This window comes from Metopolophium dirhodum, chromosome 1 (genome assembly GCF_019925205.1).
Source record: "Metopolophium dirhodum isolate CAU chromosome 1, ASM1992520v1, whole genome shotgun sequence".
Lineage (NCBI taxonomy): Eukaryota > Metazoa > Arthropoda > Insecta > Hemiptera > Aphididae > Metopolophium > Metopolophium dirhodum.
Genome location: NC_083560.1, coordinates 95,055,826 through 95,079,719, shown reverse-complemented (window position 1 = coordinate 95,079,719; position 23,894 = coordinate 95,055,826). Strand labels below are relative to the sequence as shown.

Below are 23,894 nucleotides of genomic sequence, written 5' to 3'. Positions count from 1 at the left end.
TGTAAACAATGTCAATATTATTGTACTTGTATTGTCGTATATAAGTGATGTGTTTAATTATTTAGCTCATATTATATTGAATAAACTTCTAAAAAAAATTATATCAATTTCCTAAATTTACCTTCCACCAAGATCTAGGTATCCAACCTGTTATAGCTTTGCAAAACTATTCTACAAACGCTGTTTTGACAAACTAGAAAATCACTCCAACCCTCTAATAAAAAAGTTACATACCTTCACACTTCCTGGAAATCCACAATGTAGACTCAAAAGGAAATTATGTTGTAACAATTTAAATTAAATATCTCTCCTCAATTACCTCCCTCTCGCCCCCCCAAAAAAACCAAGCTTAGTGCCATTAACGGGTAGTTTTTTCTTCAAGAAATCTATGTTTTGTAACCTTTTTCTTATATGCTTATTGTGCTTAACTGTATAGATTGTGTATGTGCTTTTCTCTAATAAAAAAAAAACTTTTCTAAACTTAAGAATAAAGTTGGATTCACAGCTACGTTGTGTCGATTAAATACCTAGAATTGTGCATTTTTATTATCATGTAATAACCAAATTTATTGTAACAGAGCATACCAAGGATTGACTAAAGCTCAACTTTTAAGCTGATAGGGTTACCAGATGTATAAACCATGGTTAGCACTCCTTCGCACAACACACAACCTATCTGTGAATGTGCCTTAAAAGAAACAAATAAAATCGTTCATGTTCCTCAAAAATTTCAAAACGTTCCATCATACGAAAAAGAAACCATGTTCCTGAAAATTCAGGACTTAAGATTATTCAGAACGTAAATTTGCTATGTTATGCGTTTGAAGGACGTGTATCTTTTTAAGGTTTGTAGATCGACAACATCGGTATACAGGTGACAGTCAGGTGTAAAAACTGTTGATGGGTATTTATATATCTAAAAATTACAATTTTTCAGTTCTCGTGAATCGTATGGTGACAAATTAAAATATAAGCAATTATTCATTCATTATTTGGATGATATATTTATTAATAAAAACTATAAGCTATAAACATATAAATTGAAACCTCTAGATACCATACTTTGAGTTCCCAAATTATTACTCTCCTGCCGTTATCTTTCCAGAATTTTATAGGCGTCTCGTGTGATAAATATTATATATATTATAATATGTTTGTTCAAATTGTTAACAATGATTATACAAATAAATACATTGATGGAGATTGAAGGCCAGATAATATCTAAAAATATTTTATTAAGATACATAGTTAATTATAATAATATTACATATGAAAATTAATCGGTAAAAAATATTTCACGCTAATCTATTATATCCAGACATTTCCATATTGCAAAACGTATATTTTACATTTTAACAGATAATAATAGTTCATCCAAACTGCATTTAGTTTGAAAATAATTTATGGTTCCAATTGGTAGGGTAGTGAATGAATATTCCAAATTATTGGTTATATATGAACTGATTTCTCACAAATAATATTCATTTTTTCTGTTTATTAACTTCATATTATTTTTTACATATGTAATAAAAACAAAAAAATACAAGCTTTTTTACTTAATTTATATTTTTTAAATAAGTAAAATAAAATATACTGTTTCTAAAATTATTTAATTTAATAAAACATAGTCTGACTTAATTTATGCAATACTAATAATTAAATGTGACATTTCAACATAATATGTATTAATTAGTTCTACCATTACACAACATTTGTATTATTATTATTTTTATTGTTTATTAAACGCCAAAATGGAAATTTTACATAGTTTACAAATATGGTAATAAGGTGTAGGTGTGATTATATAGTTACTTAATTACATAATTAAATACAGAAATAATTTAGATAGCAATAATTCAAAGTATACATATAATATGGTTAGTAGTATTTTAGTAAAACTAATAGTAGAAATATAGGCTTCAGGACTATTGGTTGTTTGTAGCTCTGAGCATGCGGTGTAGAGTATGATTGTGCCCATAATAGGTCTTGTGAGTTCAATCATGACGGGAACAAAATATAGTGTACTCACCATAATATGACTAATATGAGGTATTACATTTAGATTATCATTATTTTTGCTAAATTTTAATTTAGTGTAGTTGTGAAGACGACTGCTCAACATTGCATCCTCTAGTTATTATAATAAAATATATTTAAGTACTTCAAAATAAAGAAAATGTATTATTCAGTTCTTTAATTTAAGGTTCACTCGATAAAATAGGAGAACTTGATAACCGAGTTTTAAAAGTATTAAAAATTTTGTTTACAGACCATATTTGGACGATCTTGTGTTAGCACTTAGCAAAACATTAATAAAAAGAAAAACAGGGACCAACCAAATATGTTCTATAAAATATTGATATGGCAACAAATCTTTATTTTTATTGTAGGTAATTTATATTATTAATATAGATTATTATTTTTAAATTAATAATTAATTGTTATTTGTAAAAGCTTTAAATTTGATTTTCTTAGTTTTTACGGTTTTAAATACTGATATGCAGCCCGCAATTTAATTGTTTTCAACTTTAAATTTGTTTAATTGTTTCTATTTTCATATTTTTCTTTCATGAATAATATGTTTTATTTATTTTATTTGTATACTCATATAAGATGTAATAAATGTTGGTAAATAGACCGAATACTTGGAAGATACCACAGGAAGGTATTATATTATATTATCATAGATTTATAGAGTGGTATTCTATGGTATTGTATGGTAAGGCGCCCATTAAGAGGGGTTCAAGAGGGTGAATATCAGCCTCAAGACAAATATGAAATGATATCAAATTCACTTCCTATACACACTGAATCAAAATATGTTACTGCTTATAGTAACAAAGAATAATGGCTCATAACAATTGTAATTTTTTTTAATTCCTGAGCTTATTCCAGGGAATTTCCGGGAGCGCAAACCTAAATAATAATGTACTCTTAACTAACTAAATGTATAAAAACCCTAACTATTGAAACAATTTATTACTGTAAACAAAAAAAATACAATGCATAATTATTTTTATAAGGAGTTGATCATTATTTTTAATAATAAATATACCTAATTATTATTATATACCACAAATATCTAAAAAATGAAAACATTCATAATTATCGTCAATAAGTCTTAGTCTTAATCCAGATAAATCTCATTTTTTTACTTATTAAAGTAAAAGATGTAAAACTAGAAAATGTATATAATATTTAATCAACCTGTAAAAAAAAAAAATGCATTTATTAGTACATAAGTATATATATTTTTTATGAATAATTTGTGATATATAGAAACATTATCTAGTTAAAAAACTACATTATTATCATGTTCCAATTTATTAGAAAAAAATCAAGTTATAAAGATATTTGAACAGAACGTATATATAAATTAAACATTGCATTTCCATGCACCTATCATTGGATTATTTTTTAATTTAATAATATAATTTAGTAAATTATACTATTTAAGATTGGTTATAAGACACAATTTAAATACTCACATTCACATTACAATATTTTGTTAAACAAACGTATTTCACTTCAGCTACATGACACAGGATTCTTATCGCTAAATTGATTGTACATCGTAATCGCAATAAAAGTTGTTCTTCATTCAATAGCATAAACGCTATACCATCAACTTGCTAATATATTAAAATTATAATAAATAAAGTTCAATGATAACTGTTGATAGGTATAATTCAATATTATTTACCCCAGCATATAGTTTCAGTCCAACATCTTTACAAAACAAATCATTTGTCAAATATTTATAAACATCCTCAGCAGACCAATATTTTGGATTTGACGTGATCTTAATATGTTCTAAATGTCCTATATCAATTTTAAATTTCTTAAATCTTGGATTTTGACGATAATAGTTTTCAAAAGTTGATTTCCTAGAAACAATTTTTAAATCATTATTACTGTTAATATATTAAAGCATGTTAATAATAAACAATATACCAATCGTCTAAAACAACAAATAGTTTTTCTTCAGGGGTTTCAATTTCAGATTTAGTATTGCTGAAAATTTCCATTTGATCCATCCTCCTAAGTATATTTTTTTTTGATATAATTTCAGTTATAAGAGATGATTCCAGTTCAGTAGGACTCTGATTTAATCGAAATATGTGTGCATCTAAATCCAATATACTCCCCAAATAATGTTTATACCTTGAAACTAAAGGTTTATTTGACCAATCTAATACTTTTTTACCTATAAATATTTTATAAAAAGAACAATTTAAAATACTATCTTTATTTAATATTGATTGGTTAAAGTTAAAAATAAAAAAGTTATTTTAACAGATACAACAATAATTTAATACTTACCAATTCTAGAAATTTCTGAATGCGTTACTTTACGGCATACAGCGTTGGCAGATCTTTGAGCATCATGTAATCGATGACGTTTTATTTTTGATTTCATACGAATGGGCAGAGTATTCATTTTAGGTTTTAACTGCTGTACCATATCTGTATGGACAATTTAATTATTTTTAATAAAAAAAAAACTATATAAGTATATTAATTTAAATATCTAATACCTAGCTTCTCAATAACTCAAAGTTTATGAGGACATATACTACAAACATTCAACATAACAAATGTGTTCAGTAAAACCAATTTTGTTATGTTAGCTTTAATTTTAGAGTGAATTGATTTATTATTTAACTTCAAGGTAAGAACGTTATCAATGTATCAATGTTTTATAAAGGTATTTTCATTCATTTTTGTGCAATTCATGAATATGTTGAGGATTAAAATTAAAAATACTCATAACTTGCTTATAATACTACACTGTAAGAAAAACCAACAAACACACAGTAAAATCTTAAATTTAAGTTTCATGTTGAACTCTAATATTAAAACTAACAACAAAATTGGTTAATAACTATTAAAAATAATATACACTCACCTTTACTTTCTGTCTTATTACAACCATGAGGACACTTCGTTTCTTCAGTAGTCATAAAGAATTCACACATGCCAGATAGATTACAAAGAGCAGAACAATATGTACTAGCCATCTTCCTAGATTCAGGAAGAAGAAGAGATTCGGTGAAACTACTATGAGTTCTTGTTGCACTTAAATCAAAAAAGTTAATATAATTTCTTTATATTTAATTATTATTATAATGTGAACATAAATTAAATACATACGTGGTGGAAATCCACACTTCAACACCACCAGGTCCGTTAAACAACATATTTTGAATTTTTTTAATTTTTTTTAATGCATTCCCAGGAGAATAATCTAAATCAACAAATGCGGTTATTGCTTCCCGTAATATTGAGGATACGGGACCGGGACCAATACAAACTGGTAAGCTAGGAATTTTCTTTTTGACTACATGACCACCAGGATAACAATCTTTGTTAAAGTAAATACACATTCGGTAGCTATTTTTAGAAAACAGTTTTGAAGAATTTTTAGCCACATTTCCAATGGATTTTTCAACATGATAAACTTTTTTTATTTTTAGATTAACCTCTTTTGCATTATTCTTTTTTGATGGGTTATAATCAACTTCTTCTAGTTTATTATCAACTTCTTCTGGTATATTATCAACTTCTTCTGGTATAATATCAACTTCTTCTGATTTAATATCAACTTCTTCTGGTTTAATATCAACTTCATTCAAAAATAATGCATCATGAAATTCTTCATCTAATTCAGGTTCGTCTTTAGCATCCAAAATTGGATCATTATCATATTCATCAGCACTATCATTTTTAATCTCTATTTCTGAAACTATTGGTACATTATTAACAGAATCAGAATCTCCAGACTTAATATAATCATCTTCTATTTCTTCAAAACCATCATCAAAACTTATTTTATCCCTAAAAATACAGTTTAAATGAATATATTAATATTATCAACCAAAAATATAAAAAAACTACAAAATATTATACTTTTTGCTAAAGTGATAAAAGATTTCTCCTTTTAAATAACGAGGATATTTTGTTGACAAGTCTTGGTCTGATTGACTTAAATCAATATCAACATCCGATGAATAATAACAATGTTCAAAATCATTGGAGTCATTGTATGGGAGCCTTGGGACATCCAAAGAATATTTGTGTTTATTACACCAACCAACTGGAAAAACTTCATCTGAATAAACTGAACGTAAATGTAGTAATTCTTGACAACTAAATTCATAGAACAAATAATTTATCAAACAATTTCCACTAAATTTTTATTTTCAAATGTATTACCAACTCGTACGATCAAAAGATAAAAACATCCAATGGTCAGCAAATCCTTTAACTGTAGCCACACGAATACAATCAGTATTCAAAGGATCAACCGCTTCTAGTTTCATACCTATGTGAACATTATTTATCTTTTTTCTACATGAATTATCTACAGAAGCAAATTTTGTATCTTTTCTTATCAAATATTTCGACCAAGAAAATTTGTCTGGTTTATTCCAATCAGTTGGAGGTTTTAGCAAAAATTTGTGTTTGCTTGCCCAACCTGAAATCAATCATATTTTCATAACTATGTAAAAAGCTAATTATACAGAAATTAATTTTTCAAACCGGCTTGAAATAAATAAGGATTTTCTTTGGTAGCCACAAAACTGATACGTTTATCTTGATCAATCTCATTATCCACTTCAACTTTAAAATAACGATTATCATAGATCTTAACAATTGTACCAACATAAAATACCATCAATGAATAAGGATTTATTACTTCCAACATTTCTCCAACTTTATAACTGTGTTGTTCTGGTGTCTTTGGCTGATAACAGAAAAATATATAAAACATTTATAAAAAAAAGTATTTTACAACAAATATGTATTATGACAAATCTTTACGTGAAAGGATTGATATCTAAACAGAACTAAATAAAAGGCTCTCTTTCTAAACCAATTTAAAATAGCTGACATGAGAAAGAAGATAAAAAGAAAATAAGTAACTTTCAGATATTTGAATATTTAAATAAAGTAAATATCACCTATACTTTTGAAGTATAATTTATGTTATATTTATTTCAATTTAATATTAAAAGTATTTAAAACTAGGAATATTATTATTAACATAGTAATAAAAAATAAATATTGTAATTATATACCTTTAACACATTCAGTAATACACTAGAATCGATAGAATTTTCTAAGCTAGCATCTAAATTCATTACTCTCCATGGAAGGCCTAAATATAAAACAAAGCCGATTATACATATAGTAAAGTAAGCAAACTATATTTTAGTAAAATACCTTTTTGTTCTGCCCATCCTAATGGAAAAACACGTTCATTTAAATAAAATAACCAAAATGGTTTCTCTTCAGGGCTATTTATTCCTTGCATTTGTAAAAATAACCTTCCTCCCACATTTTTTAGCACCTAAAAAAAAAAATTTTAATATTCAACTAAAAATAATAAAATACTCAATGTGGGCAATGTTTTGGGTCGTAATAAATTCATTCAAGAGAGTAAATAATATTATTATCATAAAATGTATAGTACTTTTGAAATCCAAACACGATAAGGGTATTCTCTATCTTGAACTTCTACAAACATGTCACACTTGAATATATTATGAATTGGTGCACCTCCCTGAAATATAAATATATGTTATTTTGGTATTGAAATTTTTAAAGTTGTTTTGGACGTTATACAATTAATAAAATATTAAAATATACCATTTGTAACACAGCATTTGAAACAACATGCTCACAATCATGAACTTTTTCTTTAATAACTTCTGGCTTGTAACGTGAAAATCTTTCAGGATAAGGAGGTATCAGTTTTTTATTATTTTCGCTTCCCCAGTTTAAAGAATGAATGCGTGGTGACTTTACTTCTAACCAAAAAGTGTGTTGATCATTGTCATCACCATAATAATGCAAGCTGATAAAAAATATTGTTACTTATGTATTCAATAAAATAAAAGTTTTTTTACATACTTCATTAAAACGCCCTTTGATGAACATACACTAGCAAACCAATATCCACATTGATCTTCATTTTCAATCTCGACCACTGAGCCAATTTCTATGCCATTCAGTTCACTCTTACAAATCTGTAGATAAAATTGTATTTGATATGTAAGCATTTTTTGAATACAAATTTACAAATATAACTTCCCTTTATTTACTACTTACATGATAAAAAAAATCTTCAGGCACCTCTTCTGCATTTCTTGCAGTAAGATATTTATTCCAATCAAATATTTTTTCTAAAAACAATTAACATTTAAATAACGATTAAAAATAAAAATAAAATTGTATCTACCTATACATAAAAATACTTTTGTATATTATGCGCTTTAATAGAACATAATGAAATGCAAAATCATGTTATTTGGATGATCGGACCTACACAAATTGGAAAACAGAATGTATCTAAACATGAAATTATTATTTATTTTTTATTTTTTAGTTAATTCAATTTTATACTTCTACAGGAAAGTAGCTAAACAATTTACAAAATAATTTGTTTTAAAGTCCTTTTAATGGAATTACTGCAATTTGAACTATTTATATCAACATTAATTACGTTAGGCTCAAAATTCTATTGCGAAATTGTATAAAAGGACATTGAGTGCCTACTATTAAAACTCAATAATAGTACAGAAAACTATCATTCAAAGCCAATGCTTGGTGGATGGCTTGCCCTCAGCCAAATAGTTAAGTGAACTACACTGACCTTCAGGCAAATCTTCTGGTGAACTTGACTGACCCTCAGGCAAGTCTTCTGGTGAACTTGACTGACCCACAGGCAAGTCTTCTGGTGAACTTGACTGAACCTCGGGCAAATCTTCAAGTGAACTCGACTGATCCTTGGGCAAATCTTCAGGTGAACTTGACTGATCTTTCGTCAAATCGTCTGGTGAACTTGACTGATCCTCGGGCAAATCGTCAGGTGAACTTGATTGACCCTCGAGCAAATTGTCTGTTTTAGACAAACTCATGATATTGAGAAGGGTGGATAACTTATAAGATAAATTAAAACACAAATCTAACGTTGTTTTGTGGGATCAATAATGGCTATCAATGCACAAAACTACAGTACATTGTACATGAACACGATACGCTGAATAGGTAAATTTTTACTTTAAGTATTTCACACATGCATGCGGAAACGAAAAACGACGTTTGTTTATATTATTCTGATTTTCGTTAACACGAATGTCTGGAAACAAACTAGGATCTTTCACTAAGCGTCGTATCGATTAATGGAGCATTGGAGCCATGGAGGCAAGTGCTCCGTTATTCTTCTCTCCAAAATAAATAAAACGTTATAATTTCAAAACGCTGAAGTTAACATTTCGAATCGACGCATCGGATTTATATCGGCTCAAAACTAAAAACGTGTATGGTTCAGTGATTATAGGAATGAATTATTTTGTTATCAATAACCATGGACATAATAACAAACGTTGTTGTACTGATATGATTAATACTGATATGGTTAATATTATTATCTCAAACTAAAATAAATGAAACTTAAAAAATTAAAAACGCAAAATATGAGGAGCGTAAATCTACAATATATTTTTATTAGCATTTAGCGTTTGAAGTAAAGTAGTTACGAACATCGTCAAAATCTCGAAAATTTGTGAAATATTTCGTAGTTAAATATCAATCTAATTTCTAATATTCATATCTAAGATTTCAAATTAACTACAATGTTCCTTACTTCTCATAAGGTGTTGAAATTGTAATTAACCCGTCAGTGGTCGCGATGTGAGCGGCGCTCACATCGTTATTATTTGAGAGCCACTCATTTATTTATTACTTGATTCATTTGATATTATTTATACCTTCAATCGAAACATGTTTAAATATACTTTTGCAAATATAATAATTTTATAAATAATTCTCGATTAGATATCGACATGCAATGTTGTTAATATCCATAAATTGAGCATAGCACTCACTCAATAGATCGACCTAATACTATTTCGTAAACTCGGTACTTTAGACCTATTTTTAAGGAGCACACAATATTCATACGCGTATACTGTATAATAATCAGCAAAACATTCCAGACAACTAGGGCCAAGTTGAATGATAATGATTATATTATGGATAAACAATAATAAATTAATTTTTAGTGGTAAACAATTTATAATTGAGAAAAATTATAAGAAATTTTTTTGTAAAAGATTAAAATTAAAATAATTGGTTATTAGTTTCAATATTTTATGTTCATTGTATAATAAATAATGATGAAAAAACAACGAGGTGAGCATAGCGCTCACTCAATACCAATGGCGGGACTCTGCATAGCAATACCAACGACGGGTTAAAAAAAAAGTTGAGTTTTTCCACAACAATTGTTTATGAATGCCTGAAGTTTAGATTTTGATGGAATTGGATATTTAAGCATACAATAACTATTGTTCATCAAAAGATTAGATAGGCAGTTGTGTCACCAATCAATTTTTTTAGTTTAATATTGTCCCTCACAATTTTTTGTGGTTAAGTAATTTTGTTTGAATGTAAAAATATTTAACTAATGTACTAACTTGATGTACATACAATTTTATTAATAAAATATTTAAAGAAACAAATGTAATTTTTTGGTAGAATTAGGGTGAGTAATTTTTCTTTTAGGGACTATTTAGTGCATATTTGATAATTTTTTATATCATAATAGTTCTCGTTTTAGTTATTACTTATGAGCAGGGCTTGGAACTTCATGCATTTGTATATTTCTTAGGAAGCTGCATATTCAAAATCTAATTTTACACAAATTTGTTTTATGATGCACACAAACGAAATACAAAAATGTATATTGCATATTTTTCTTAATGATTTTTGATATGTTAATATTTTAAGCATACTAAGTTTTTATTAATATATTTCAACAACAAACTAATTTTCAATAATTGAAAATTATTATTTATATAATTTAAAAATTAAGAGCCACTGCACACTGTCCCCTTGAATTATATTTTGAATTATACTATACAGAGTATCAATTGTAAATACTAAATTTGTTATAATTAGCTCAATGTTATTTAATATTTTTTCAATACCTAATAAAAGATTTATTTTTAGCAAATACTGTCACTGTTGCAGTTGGCATCGTACGCAACTGTATCGTTTTTACTAACTAAGAAATAAGAATTGCTTATAACTTGTAATCGTAATGATTGGCTAGGATTTATCTTATATTGAAGTCACTCGTTAGATAAAATCAGTACCCTATACAAACAAAAAATATACTCAAATACAATTTTTTTTAAAATAATTATTATTTAATAATTAAATTAGTTAATATAATTACACTTTTCCAAGTTTATTCCCATATAAATACATACAGTAGAAACCATTTATAATTACATTCGAGGGATTAGTCAACATTAGTCATATTAAGCAATATTGTCCAAATTGTCAGTGGGTCACTGTAATGGATGGTGTTAAATTTGAATTCAATGATATAATATCATTGTATAAGAAAAACAATTCTGAGCGAAAACGGTCAGTCAACCTATGATATTACATATTGTGAATAAAGTAATTTATATATAACCTACTTACGTGGAGCCTTGTTTTAAATTATCAATCCTTAGCCATAAAAGTTAAACATTTTATACATTTTTAACTACAAAATAATTAATAAATTATAAATTTCATAAATGTTGTCAAAATTTGAACTTTAAATGCTTATAAAAAAAAATTGTGCCTATGTATTTTTAATATTTTTCAACTGCTATTAGATCGATATATCAGAAGCCTTATAATAAATTTTCACGCTTTTTTACCCAACAAATAACATTTTATTGATATTTATAGAAAAAAAACTAAAAAAATTGAAAACTGACTATGTCTGTAAACAGCTCAAAAAGAGTCAAAATATTTTCAAAATTTTATGGTGTATAGAAAATGCTAATATAAACATTCAGTGAAATTTTCAAGTATCTACAGTCATTCGTTTTTTAATTACAATAAAATAAGAAAATTGTTACATGAGAAATCGAGTGAATATCAAATGTTGTAAAAATATATATTTTAGATGCTCATAAAAATTTAATTTAAGTTTCTTGTAGACATTTTTTTTTTTGATAAAGGTAGACAAACTTATGAGTAATCTTATATTACATTTTCAAATCTTAGATTTAAAAAGAAAAATGTTTATGAATTCTCAACTCAAAATAATTTGCTAATTTTTATGATCCTACGAGTATGACAGTTGTCAGAAACGACTCGCGGTGTATTGAGTAGTAGAAAAAAAAGGTGACCCACCGGTGAATTTTACTAGTGAACTAGAATATAATACTTTGTATACAATTTGCAGCATACGAGACACTTATGACCCCACAAAGTACCAACTAGATTCACTTTCCTATGAGAAAAGTTTCTGTTGAAGAAAATCCAAGCACTTTTACTGTCCTAAAAGGTGATGAGAGACACAAAAATAAAAAAAAAACACACATCATTGTAAAATCAATACATTCATCGCTTCGCTCAGAATCTAAAAAAAATAAAAATGTTGTTTTATTATTTTAAAATTAAATTTACATTGTATCAAAAATATTGTTATCTTCGTTTCTAAAAAAAATTTTTTTATAGTTTCTTTAAAATTTGTTTTTAGTATTTAGTATTTTTGATTGTTACATTATTACATTTGATAAAAGCTTTAAACAGTCATTATAGATCAACAATTTTTTCAATATAACCAAAAATAATTGTTATGACAGCCATATTGTCTTTACTCAGACGTCTTAATAGTTCCTAGCCCTGCTTATGAGTAACAAAAGTGGGGATTTAAAGTCAAGTAAGTATTTAATGTCATGAATGGAGCTGTTGTATAAACTAAAACCAATTTTAAAAATACACTACTAATATTAAACATATATTATGTCATGTGTGTGGACTGTGGATCCGACATCTTCTAAAAAAAACACATCAATAATGAATTGTTGCTTAAACTTGAGAAAATAATTCCTTCAAACAATGTTTACTATAATATGTAGGTAAAATAATTCATAGAGGATTTAATACTTCAATTATAATACAAATTTATGGGCTTGGCCTCACCAAATACACCCAAATTCTGGTCATAGCCAGTCTTCAATATAATTATTTACTCGGCAAGAGTGTAGCAAAACAAATAATGGAAAAACTTAGTAAGTTAATTTAATCAAATTTTCAGTGACAGCAAAAATCTATGATATGTATTATAGGCTAAAATAGATACGAGAATTATTGAATTTATTGTATTATTGTATGATATTTTATGAAAATATCAGAAAATATTATGATATTATTGATCTTTTTTTATTAAATAAAAAATAAAAAGTGATTAGAAAGTTATTGCTGTTTAATGTCATACTAGTTCTTACATACCTGGAAGTGGTTTAGGTATAGCGTGTGGTTGTAGCTTATTTCTTAAATTGTTAAGAAACATTTTACTTTCAAAATGTTTACCACATAACTTGACGTTTTTAATTGAAAGAATATCAGCAGACAGTTTACAGTTTTCTAACCAAATTGCACGCCTAAAAGCATAAACAAAAATTTAGTTTATTTATACTATAAACACAATTGACTTGGTACTCGTTATGTATTGTACACGGTTTTGTTTACCTTGTGTAGACCTAAATTAATGTTTACTAGACTAAAAATATTATGAGTAACAATTAGTATTTAGGTACTAGGTAGGTAAATGTAAGTTACATAAGTACTTAATCATCAAATGGAGTGTATGTTGATATGTTGTATACTTAACAAGTACAGTGGCGCCGAATTCCATGTTTATGTATGACAGCTGCCATACATATAAACATTTAGCTGGGGGGTGGGTTCATAGGAGAATAAAATTATGAAAATTAATAGGAATAGGATCACAAATTATTAAGTAATATTGCCCATTGAGAGAAATAACAATATTAATATTGTATACATAATATTATAATATAATATAAAAGGTTGCATTTTGTTTATATTTTTGTATTTTGTAGTATCGTTGCGGCCGTTGCAGGTAGTTAATTATAATTTTAATATTATTACATACGTATTGGTTGAAAAAAAGAAGAGAAATCTGATCAAAAATAAAACAAAAGTGGATGGCAAATTGTTTGTGAGACTGTGAGGGGGTTTCTAATTTTCTTAGTGGGTTTTGTGGGGTGGGGTGGGTGGTTGTCGTAGATGCTTGCCATACATTTAATTTTGTACTTCGGCGCCACTGAACAAGTACAATTAATATTGAATATTTGATAGTTAACATCATTATAATATATTAATATCAAATACTTACCTTGCTGGATCATTAGGAAAATTAAAAAAACTAACAGTTTCTTTTGAAGTTTTCTTTTTTCTGCACGAGTTCAGTATGCATTGATAGGCAACACCACTTGTACTATTCACCTGATTCGGCATTATAGTAAGTTTATTGTTTAATGTATAATGTAACAATAACAATATTAAGAACAAATAAACTACAGTTAAGACACTCAAAACAACGTGTAGCAACTGGCAAGACGTGCTAACGCTAAGTTTTTTTTACTAACCTTAAAATGTAATAGGTACCATTTTTTTAACTGATAACGCTAAATTGATAAACTTCTCAAACGGAAAAATGGCCGCAACCGCCACTTCATAGTTTACATTGGTAGCTGCAGAGCCGTAGCAAAGTTATCTACGCTATTGGCAATTAAATATATTTCCGCCCTTTTAAATCTTTTTTAATCCACTACCCACCATCACACACTGACACACATACACATAATATTATGAAATATTTATATATAAATAATTTTATTTAAAAAAAAAGTAATAATAATAATATTAAGAGGACGCCACACCTGCATGTGTAGCAAGAAATTCGTTTGCCCAAACCGTTGTTATTAATTTTTTTTAAATTGAAACCGGTGTGAATTTAAGAAATTCGTTCTACAAACCGGTGGAACTATTTTATGAAATCTGTTTAATTTTTCTGAACCATATCGATGGTATGGTTAGTTATACCGATGCCGATGCATACCCCTCTTACTTATCACTGATAACAAGTTGAAAAATGAAAATATAAAATAATTCAAATTTACACTATGACAGTACGATTTCCATGTCTAAAAAGAAGTTTACATATTACAACATCTCAATATTGAATGTTCTACCTATTTGAATTAAAAATATTATTATAATTTATAATCAATATTCAATATTTACATGACGTCGCTCAATGGCAGATGTCTGAAACAAATATGGACAGTTATATTGAAAGTAAATTTATAATTTATGATAAGTGGTTTTTATTTATTGCCTATTGGAACTGACATTTACCAATGCTTTGAATCATAATATAAACTTCACTTTTAGAAATGTATGGAGACGAACCTGTATTAACGCAGAAGAGATTATCCAACAAATGTATGCAGAAATTTCTAATGAAGTAAATCATGACATTAGCGTCAAAGTAGATAAAGGTAAATAACCTACCTATGTAACAATATATATATATATTTAAAAAACTGATTTATGTGCATTATTGTAATTTCTTAAGTGATATTCTGACATTAGACACCAGACACTTTTATTGATACTTGCAATACTGGATATTCCACATTGATCAATAGAAAAATTGAAATAAAATACTTGAATTGTCTTAAATGTATTTAATTTATTTTTATAGACAGAACATGGCCAGTAGATTCTACCAAGTTTCTTATAACATTGCGTGTCTCATATAGTACTCAATTTTTATCAGCAAAAAAAAAAGGTAAAAAATCTAAACTCTGGGAGCTAATTACAAATGAAATGGCTGAAAAGGGCTATTCGTTTTCGCCTAAAGTTTGTGATGAGAAATGGCGTAGACTAAGCACTCAACATAGAAAATATTATGATTTATCAAAAAATCAGGCAACAATGCAATTAAATGGCAGTATTATAAGTTAATGGATGAAGCAATCATACCTTTAGGAAAAAAACAGTCCATATCTCCTCCCAAAGGTAAATCGATAACAATTCCTATTATTTTGACTTATTTTTTTATAATATGTGAGTAGTCCTATACAGTGTACACCATAGAATCCAGGCAATTTTACTAGTGGGGGATACTAGTTATTAAATATTTCTGATGCACAACATAAAAGTTCATTAGCTGTAGTTTTACTATTATATTTAGATCTCTAACTGTTTGTGGCAATTTACCTTTCTTTCTCAATGCTTTTTTTTATAATTAATAAATGGTGTTTTAATAAGTCACTGGTCCTGTATTGTTGTGGATAAACACCATGTCTAACTTTTTGTATTGATCGTATAGTTTTCAATACTGTGATTTATATTTTTAGAATTACTGAATGAGTCATCACATTCATATTACAGCGAGCCTTGTAGTTCTACCTCTACATCCACAACAATGACATCAAATATCATTCTAAATCCACCTTCATATACAATACCAACACCGTCACAAACAACAATATCACCAACGTCGCCACCAAATTATTCTTGTTCTACATTTAAAGCATGGTTTGGAAAATATGAAAATATGAAAAAATATCAAATCAGTACACAAAGTATTGAACTGAACAAAAGGTGAGTTAAAGAATATTTATTAATTTAAAATATTTTTGAACTAAAAATTGAAATCATTCAGACTTGATAAATTGGAGAAAAGAGAACACGAACTGTTAGAAGTTCAGAAGCGACTTGTTGACAAATTAAACACAGCCAATGACATTGAAATTCAAAAGTTGGACATGTTCAAAAAAATGTTTAAGATTGATTGGAGTAATAGTTATTCATAATAATATACCTATGCTCTGTTGTATTTTTAATTGTAATAAAAGTAATTATGTTTAACACACAATTATAATAACTAAGTAGATTTGTTTGTTATTTATGTATAATTTTAGTTTAAACAAAACATTATGTAGTTTTTTATTGTTTTTATTTTTTATTTTATACCCAAGTTTAAGAAAGCTTAAGTGAACTAAAGGAAACAAAGTGTTTGTTATCTATGTATAATTTTAGTTTGAACAAAATATTATGTAATTTTTTATTATTTTTTATTTTTTATTTTATACTCAAGTTTAAGAAAGCTTAAGTGAACTAAAGGAAACAAAGTGATATTTTTATAATGAAGTCAATAATTTATGTTTGTTATTTATTATTTAAATTGTATAAATAGTTTTGTTTTATATTAAAGTTTAACTATTCAAAAGGAAATTGAAATTTTATATATATATGTATTATGTGTGTAATTAAGTCAAAACAATAATATGTATATTTGACATTTTGTTTATTTACAACTTCTGGTAAAAATATTCAATTGTGAAAATAAAAAAGTAATAAATATATATTTAAATGTGATATTGTAGTAGCAATGCATTGCAAATTTCATTACGCTTTAATACTCCGCTTCTAGTCCCATCTTCATGTAGATCACCTCCTATCTCTATTTTAGACACATATGGATCGGCATCAAAGTCATCTCCAGTTGTCATACAAATATTGTGTAGACAACATGCAGGGGTGATAATCTTACCACAGTACAATTTATGGTATACATCCATATGTCTATATTAATAAATAAAATGCTTAAAATTAATGATATGCTAGGAAAAAACAAATTTCTTAAAGACTAATGTACTTTAATTTTCGAAATCTTCCGATAAGTTTTTCAAAAGCTTGTTCGACAACCACACGTGAACTGCTTAAAATCTTAGTAAAATTCTCTTGATTTTGTGTTAGGTGACCATTATCCTTATATGGCACCATAATTTTTTCGGTTAATGGATATGCTCCATCGCCTAAAATATGGCAATTGGGGAGGAGTATAGAGCTATGATTTTCTAAAATATTCTGCCCTATTGTGCTTTTTCGAAATATTCTAGCATCGTGAGATGAGCCAGACCAAACAGCAAAAACGTCTATGAAGATTTGGTCTGTATTGACAATTCCCTGAAATAAACATTTCATTATAAAAATTATTTTAATTCATAAAAGGAATAGGAAAATTTGGATAGAAAAGCAATATGATGTTAAATGTAATTAAATGCATTTTTTTTATTTATAAAAACTTATAAAAACCTGGAGCAATACTGATGGAACTTGTTTACGGTTGTAAAACATATTCCTATCTAATTTTGGCATCACACTTCTCTTCTCCCAAGGTGCTAATATGGCAATATGACAGCCTTTAACAGCTCCAATAACATTTGGAAAAGAAGTTTGCCTTAACGCATTGAATTTTTCCACAGTTTCTATTGCCCTTTGACTGCTCATTGTATAAAAACTCTTTATGAGTACCCATTTTAAGAGTTATTTAAAAAAATAAAAAACAAAAACAGAAGACTCGAATTAATTTCAACCATTGATAATAGAAGATTATCTATGATTTCAACCATTGTAATTTGCACAGATATATTATATTATATTATAAATTTATATTATACTATAATAGACAATAGTAGAATATCTGTGGTAATTTGTAATATTCAAAATGCGCGGGAACGACAGCATGTGATGATTTGATTTGGAGGGGGCATCCCGATCACTACAATGAATTTCTAGTGCAATCGGTATAAAATAATCAGTATCACAATAGTGAATCGGTATCCTTAAACCCAGCATCTATATGACACACCGGTTTGGGTGAACGAATTTCTTGTAGTTGTCTCCATGATCCGGCGTTTGCCGTCCGGCAAAAGCCTGTCGTCTGTTCAGGCCCCAAAAGGTAGATAAACGCGGCTTTGTTTATACTATTATTACTATTGTATCTATTTCTTAATTTGTAAAGAGTAAAGACCAGGAGCTATAACTGATAAATTCGATACCGTTTGACCCAAGGTAACAATATTGATAACTGTTGTACTTTGAACCTGATTAATTGAATGTCCATTACATATATATGCTAATTTGACCATTAAAGCTGTGTATTGTTGATCTTGGCTATCGCACCAGATCCTCTCCATTGTCTTCACTACATGACAATATTATGACTTACCAGAGAACAATAATAATCATTATTACTGATATTTGGCGATAACTTTATCATTATTTATAATTATCTATGACAACGGTCTTATAAGATAATAGGCATAGACCTATAAACTAATGGACAGCGCTTAGAGAGAGAGGTCAGGGGAACGATATAGAGTAAAAGAGAAAAGAGAAAGTAGGGGAACTACAGTGTTAGTTTATGGGTCTATGATTACTACTTTATGTTCTTTTTCTCTTTTTTCTCTTTTCTTTCTTTCTCTTATATGATTCCCGTGCATTGATGACAGAGCGGAGTGGAATGCGCTGTCCATTAGTTTATAGGTTTATAGTTGTCTTTGTCTTACAAATGTAAAACGTAGCAAAAACTGTTTTGCCGCGAAAAAGAACCGAGAAAGCTACAGTAATAACCACGGTCTAAGGACCTAGAAGATAAGGTCCGACCACTGTCACCCACCCGCCTGTTAAGCGGTATCCGCTTATTGAGGCAGTTTCAGTTCAAATTTAACTCACTACTTACTAACTCAGTAGCTGTAGGTTATACTTATTTGAGGTGATGTAATATAATATTATTAAAACATAGATTGAAGTGATTAAAAAGTAAAAACACTTAACACGATATAAATATACAATGCCGTGGCAAAAATAATGCAATTTTATTGGTACTCTGATTTAATTTATTTTGTCATCGTTCATTCACGGATTATATTAAAATAACATTATAATTATTTTCATATAATCCGTGGTTCAATGGTTGATTTTGTATTTTGGCGGAATCTTGAGGCTTACCCAAAATATTATTAAAATTATAAAATTATAACCTCGAATAAGTATAGAATAAGTATAACGTGCAGCGCTCGTGAGTAAAATTTGAAATAAATCTGCCTCAGTCGTCGGACCTTATCTTCTAAGACTGTGGTAATAACTAAGAAATTAAATTTTCACCACATAAAAAGTAGAACTTTGTCAGTGCAATATCGTTTTTATTTTTTTGATATCACTTATACGAAAAAAGTTCTTTTTGTTTTAAAATCCATTATTGTTTGTGTTTTCAAACTTTAATAACATTTTTTGAAATTCTGATATCTAAAAAATAAAAACGATATTGCACAGCCAAAGTTCTCCTTTTTATGTGGTGAAAATTTCGTTTCTTAGTTATTACCAGGTATAACGAACCATGTACTAATAGACGAGCTTTCCGTATACCATATGCACTATGAGCCGCGGTGAGACATAACACAGTGATGCAACAATATTTAATAGAGATTAGGGGAACTGCAGGAAACTAGGTAGACCATTGGTGCGTGTGTCATCTCAATATATTTTGACATTTTGTTCTGTATTATTCATAGTAGGTATGTTGTACCGAATATTAATAGTGAATAGTCTATGTATAGTAACTTTCTCTAAAAATTAAACTGTAGCATTAAAATAATAAAATGTAACGGCGAAAGTGAAGTGGCTGTTCGAATATTATGATTACAAAAATAAAAATTAAGTTATAACTTTTATTATGGATTAATTGTAGTTTCGTATACATAATTACAGCCACACTTTTTCTCGACGTGTATGTACCGGCTTTTGTTAACTTTAATCCTCTTCCGGAAAAAGTATTCAGGACATGTATTGCAAAACAGGAACAAAGACAGAGATATTAAGAACAATGGTAGAAAACAAACGAATTCTCTTCCATCATCGCCGGGGTGAGATGAAGGAATTATTCCGATATTGATGTCATGTTTCTCGTCCACTGTGTTATTCGACTTGTTCGTTTTATTTCCACTTGATATGCAGTTAACCAAAGACTTCGTTAATGAACTAAATGAGGCTCCTGAATCAAGTCCATCAATAATGCAAATGAAAATGATTATGAAAAGTATAAGTATTATAAAACAACATAATTTTAAGGAAACAAAAGTGCACACTAAACACATTTTTACAAAAAAATCTAGAACTAGTAAATAGGTATGGTGATTTTTATAGCGATCGTGTACCTATAATAACTTGTAGTAAAATAATATAATATCTATGGCAACAAAAATAAAAGTTTAAAAAACTATAAACGCATAATAATATTATCCCAAGAGATTAAAATAGTATAATGTTATGATTTATGGCGTTATTTATTTGTCAGTTTATAAAATATAATAATGTGTTAAATTTAAAATAATATTATCGACGTTTGTCTTAAATCTCAATTTTGATCATATTAAGTAGGTACCGTTATAATAACATACCTAATGTTAAAATGTAACCATATTGTCCGTAATAAATACTGCAATCGTTGAAATAATATAATTATTGAATATACATAAATAATCCATTTATAATACAACTTATTATGTTAGGTACTTTTCTGAACAATAACTGTTGTAATAATTGCTATAAATGGCGATAAGTCTATTCTTTGGGTAAAAATGCTTGAAAGCTTAATACAAGACTTCTAATATATTTTTACAATTATAGTTGAAAAATATGAAAAGTGCATAGGCACAATTTTTTTTTATAAGTATTTAAAGTTCAAATTTTGCAAAAATACGCAAAAATCACGAAATATATGTGCAAAATTTTTTAGTTAGAAATTCATAAATATTTTTATTTTTAAATCTAATCTTCGAAAATGTAATATAAGATTCCTCAAAAGTTTCTCTACCTTTTTCAAAAAAAAAAATGTCTAATTAAATTTTTATGAGCATTTGAAGTTCAAATTTTTACAACATTGGATTTATTTTCGATTTCATATGTATCTAGCGATTTTCTTATTTTGTTGTAATTCAAAAACAAATAGCTGTAGATACTTTAAATTTACACCATAATATTTATCTTATCAATTCCTAATGCTTGATAACAATTTCAAAATATTTTGATTAGTTGTGAGCTGTTTACGGACTTTTTCAATTTTCCTTTTTTTAAATTTTTTTTTCTATAAATGTCAGTAAAATTGTATTTATTGTGTAAAAATGCTTGAAAATTGAATACATGGCTCCTAAAAACAACATTGTTACAATAGCAGTTGAAAAATATTAAAAATACATAGGCATAATTTTTTTTATAAGAATTTAAAGTTTGAATTTTGACAAAATTTAAAAATCATTTAGGTAGTATTTAAAAATGTATAAAATGTTCAACTTTTACAGCTTTGCATTGAAAATTTAAAAGAAGGTTACACGTAAGTAGGTTATTCTTTAACCAAAAAAATATACACAGTGTTTTTTATAATTATTATTCAAATTTGCACAAAATTAGATATTTAAACGAAGACAAACAATTTTACTTTTGTGTTATATATTTAAAAAATAGTATTCGTGAGTACTTGAAACTTCTAAAGTATATACACAAATATGATAATAAACAAATAATAATGATTCAACTTAACTGGCTACCGTAGTTATTAAGTAATAAGTAATAACAATATAAATATAAAATATCCTAGGCTGACAAACCGTTTCCGCTCAAAATCGTTTTTCGTATACAATGATATTATATCATTGAATTCAAATTCAATACCATCCATTACAGTCACCGACTTGTAACTTAGGTACTGTACAACATAGCGACTTCCACTTACCCGCTTTTTGTTTTTTTACTTATGCTACAATAATTTTCCCACACACAAAGCTAATGCTTAAGTAACTAGCTTTCTATGTATGTATAAAAAAATATACCATAAAACAAATTGCCAACGAGCAAACGACCTATTTATATTATTTATGGCTGTCGGCACAATCGACGCGTAGTCACTAGTCATGCTGTCCGTAATCCGATACTATACATAGGAATCAAACAATTAATACTATTATCGCAATATCATATCAAAACTGTAACTAGAATAACCAAGATTTTACAAACTTTAAATACCTGTACAACAAAAAGTATTTTGACCAAATTTATTTTAGATTCTGAGCAAAGCGATGAATGTATTGATTTTACAATGATGTGTGTTTTTTTTTTTATTTTTTTTTTTTTTCATTTTTGTGTTTGTCATCACCTTTTAGGACAGTAAAAGTGCTTGGATTTTCTTCAACAGTAACTTTTCTGATAGGAAAGTGAATCTAGTTGGTACTTTGGTGTGTCAAAAGTAAAAATTTCCCAGTAGTTTTCGAAAGCGACGTGAAAACAAAAGAAAAATTAAGGAAAAACGGGAATTTTTACGCAAAATCTGTTTTCGAGAAAATTGATTTTGGTTTTTGGTGTAACTCTAAAACAAATGACCGTAGGGACATGAAATTTTGACTGAATGTTTATATTAGCATTTTCTATACACCATAAAATTTTGAAAATATTTTGACTCTTTTTGAGCTGTATACGGACATTGTCAGTTTTAAATTTTTTTAGTTTTTTTTTCTAACAATATCAATAAAATTTTATCTGTTGAGTAAAAAAGCTTGAAAATTTAATAGAAGGCTCCTAGGTTATTGTTTCAAAGGAAGATGAAAAAAATTAAAAATCCTTAGTCACAGTTTTTATTTATAAGCATTTAAAGTTCAAATTTTGACAAAATACGGAAAAATCACGAAAATTAGCAAATTATTTTGAGTTGAGAATTCATAAAAATTTTTCTTTTTAAATCTAAGATTTGAAAATGTAATATAAGATTACTCATAAGTTTGTCTACCTTTATCAAAAAAAAAAATGTCTACAATAAACTTAATTAAATTTTTATGGGCGTCTGAAATTTATATTCTTACAACATTTGATATTCACTCGATTTCTCATGTAACAATTTTCTCATTTTATTGTAATTAAAAAACAAGACTGTAGATACTTGAACATTTCACTGAATGTTTATATTAGCATTTTCTATACACCATACAATTTTGAAAATAATTTGACTCTTTTTGAACTGTTTACGGACATAGTCAGTTTTCAATTTTTTTAGTTTTTTTTTCTATAAATATCAATAATATTTTATTTGTTGTGTAAAAAAGCGTGAAAATTTAATGCAAGGCTCTTGATATAATGTTTCAATTGCAGTTGAAAAATATTAA

General features: G+C 27.4%; 3 protein-coding genes across 4 annotated transcripts; 1 reads left to right on the top strand and 2 right to left on the bottom strand.

Annotated features, from left to right (window-relative positions):
- Positions 1-1,071: 1,071 nt before the first annotated feature.
- Positions 1,072-14,461, bottom strand: LOC132935134 (scm-like with four MBT domains protein 1). The gene is made up of 19 exons (XM_061001598.1): positions 14,222-14,461; positions 13,312-13,463; positions 8,660-8,905; positions 8,116-8,189; positions 7,918-8,033; positions 7,654-7,861; positions 7,478-7,567; positions 7,228-7,354; positions 7,083-7,162; positions 6,544-6,748; positions 6,217-6,478; positions 5,911-6,150; positions 5,155-5,838; positions 4,910-5,079; positions 4,324-4,467; positions 3,955-4,207; positions 3,704-3,887; positions 3,489-3,632; positions 1,072-3,207 (listed from the first exon to the last, which is right to left on the bottom strand). The coding sequence occupies exons 1-19, from the start codon at positions 14,341-14,343 to the stop codon at positions 3,199-3,201; spliced, it is 3,510 nt and encodes a 1,169-aa protein (XP_060857581.1). The 5' UTR covers positions 14,344-14,461; the 3' UTR covers positions 1,072-3,198.
- Positions 14,462-15,023: 562 nt separating this feature from the next.
- Positions 15,024-17,016, top strand: LOC132936921 (uncharacterized). 2 transcript variants are annotated; one of them, XM_061003732.1, is made up of 5 exons: positions 15,024-15,186; positions 15,283-15,389; positions 15,596-15,912; positions 16,254-16,500; positions 16,562-17,016. In XM_061003732.1, exons 3-5 carry the CDS (start codon positions 15,858-15,860, stop codon positions 16,710-16,712), a joined length of 453 nt encoding a protein of 150 aa, XP_060859715.1. In that variant the 5' UTR covers positions 15,024-15,186; positions 15,283-15,389; positions 15,596-15,857; the 3' UTR covers positions 16,713-17,016. The 2 variants fall into 2 exon arrangements, with proteins under 2 accessions (XP_060859715.1, XP_060859714.1); XM_061003731.1 differs by lacking the exon at positions 15,596-15,912.
- A 251-nt stretch (positions 17,017-17,267) lies between these two features.
- On the bottom strand, positions 17,268-18,171 carry LOC132946675 (uncharacterized). The gene is made up of 3 exons (XM_061016722.1): positions 17,998-18,171; positions 17,558-17,868; positions 17,268-17,484 (listed from the first exon to the last, which is right to left on the bottom strand). Exons 1-3 carry the CDS (start codon positions 18,058-18,060, stop codon positions 17,268-17,270), a joined length of 591 nt encoding a protein of 196 aa, XP_060872705.1. The 5' UTR covers positions 18,061-18,171.
- Between the last annotated feature and the right edge of the window lie 5,723 nt (positions 18,172-23,894).

Coding starts and splice junctions, on each gene's coding strand:
- LOC132935134 (XM_061001598.1), bottom strand. CDS start 14,343: ATGCCGAATCAGGTGAATAGTACAAGTGGTGTTGCCTATCAATGCATA. Junction 8,034..8,115: donor CTGAAGATTTTTTTTATCAT/GTAAGTAGTAAA, acceptor TTTTATCTACAG/ATTTGTAAGAGTGAACTGAA. Junction 4,468..4,909: donor TAATAAGACAGAAAGTAAAG/GTGAGTGTATAT, acceptor TTGTCCATACAG/ATATGGTACAGCAGTTAAAA.
- LOC132936921 (XM_061003731.1), top strand. CDS start 15,332: ATGTATGCAGAAATTTCTAATGAAGTAAATCATGACATTAGCGTCAAA. Junction 15,390..16,253: donor TAGCGTCAAAGTAGATAAAG/GTAAATAACCTA, acceptor TTATATTTTTAG/AATTACTGAATGAGTCATCA. Junction 16,501..16,561: donor AGTATTGAACTGAACAAAAG/GTGAGTTAAAGA, acceptor GAAATCATTCAG/ACTTGATAAATTGGAGAAAA.
- LOC132946675 (XM_061016722.1), bottom strand. CDS start 18,060: ATGCCAAAATTAGATAGGAATATGTTTTACAACCGTAAACAAGTTCCA. Junction 17,869..17,997: donor TTCCATCAGTATTGCTCCAG/GTTTTTATAAGT, acceptor TGTTTATTTCAG/GGAATTGTCAATACAGACCA. Junction 17,485..17,557: donor GGAAGATTTCGAAAATTAAA/GTACATTAGTCT, acceptor TTATTAATATAG/ACATATGGATGTATACCATA.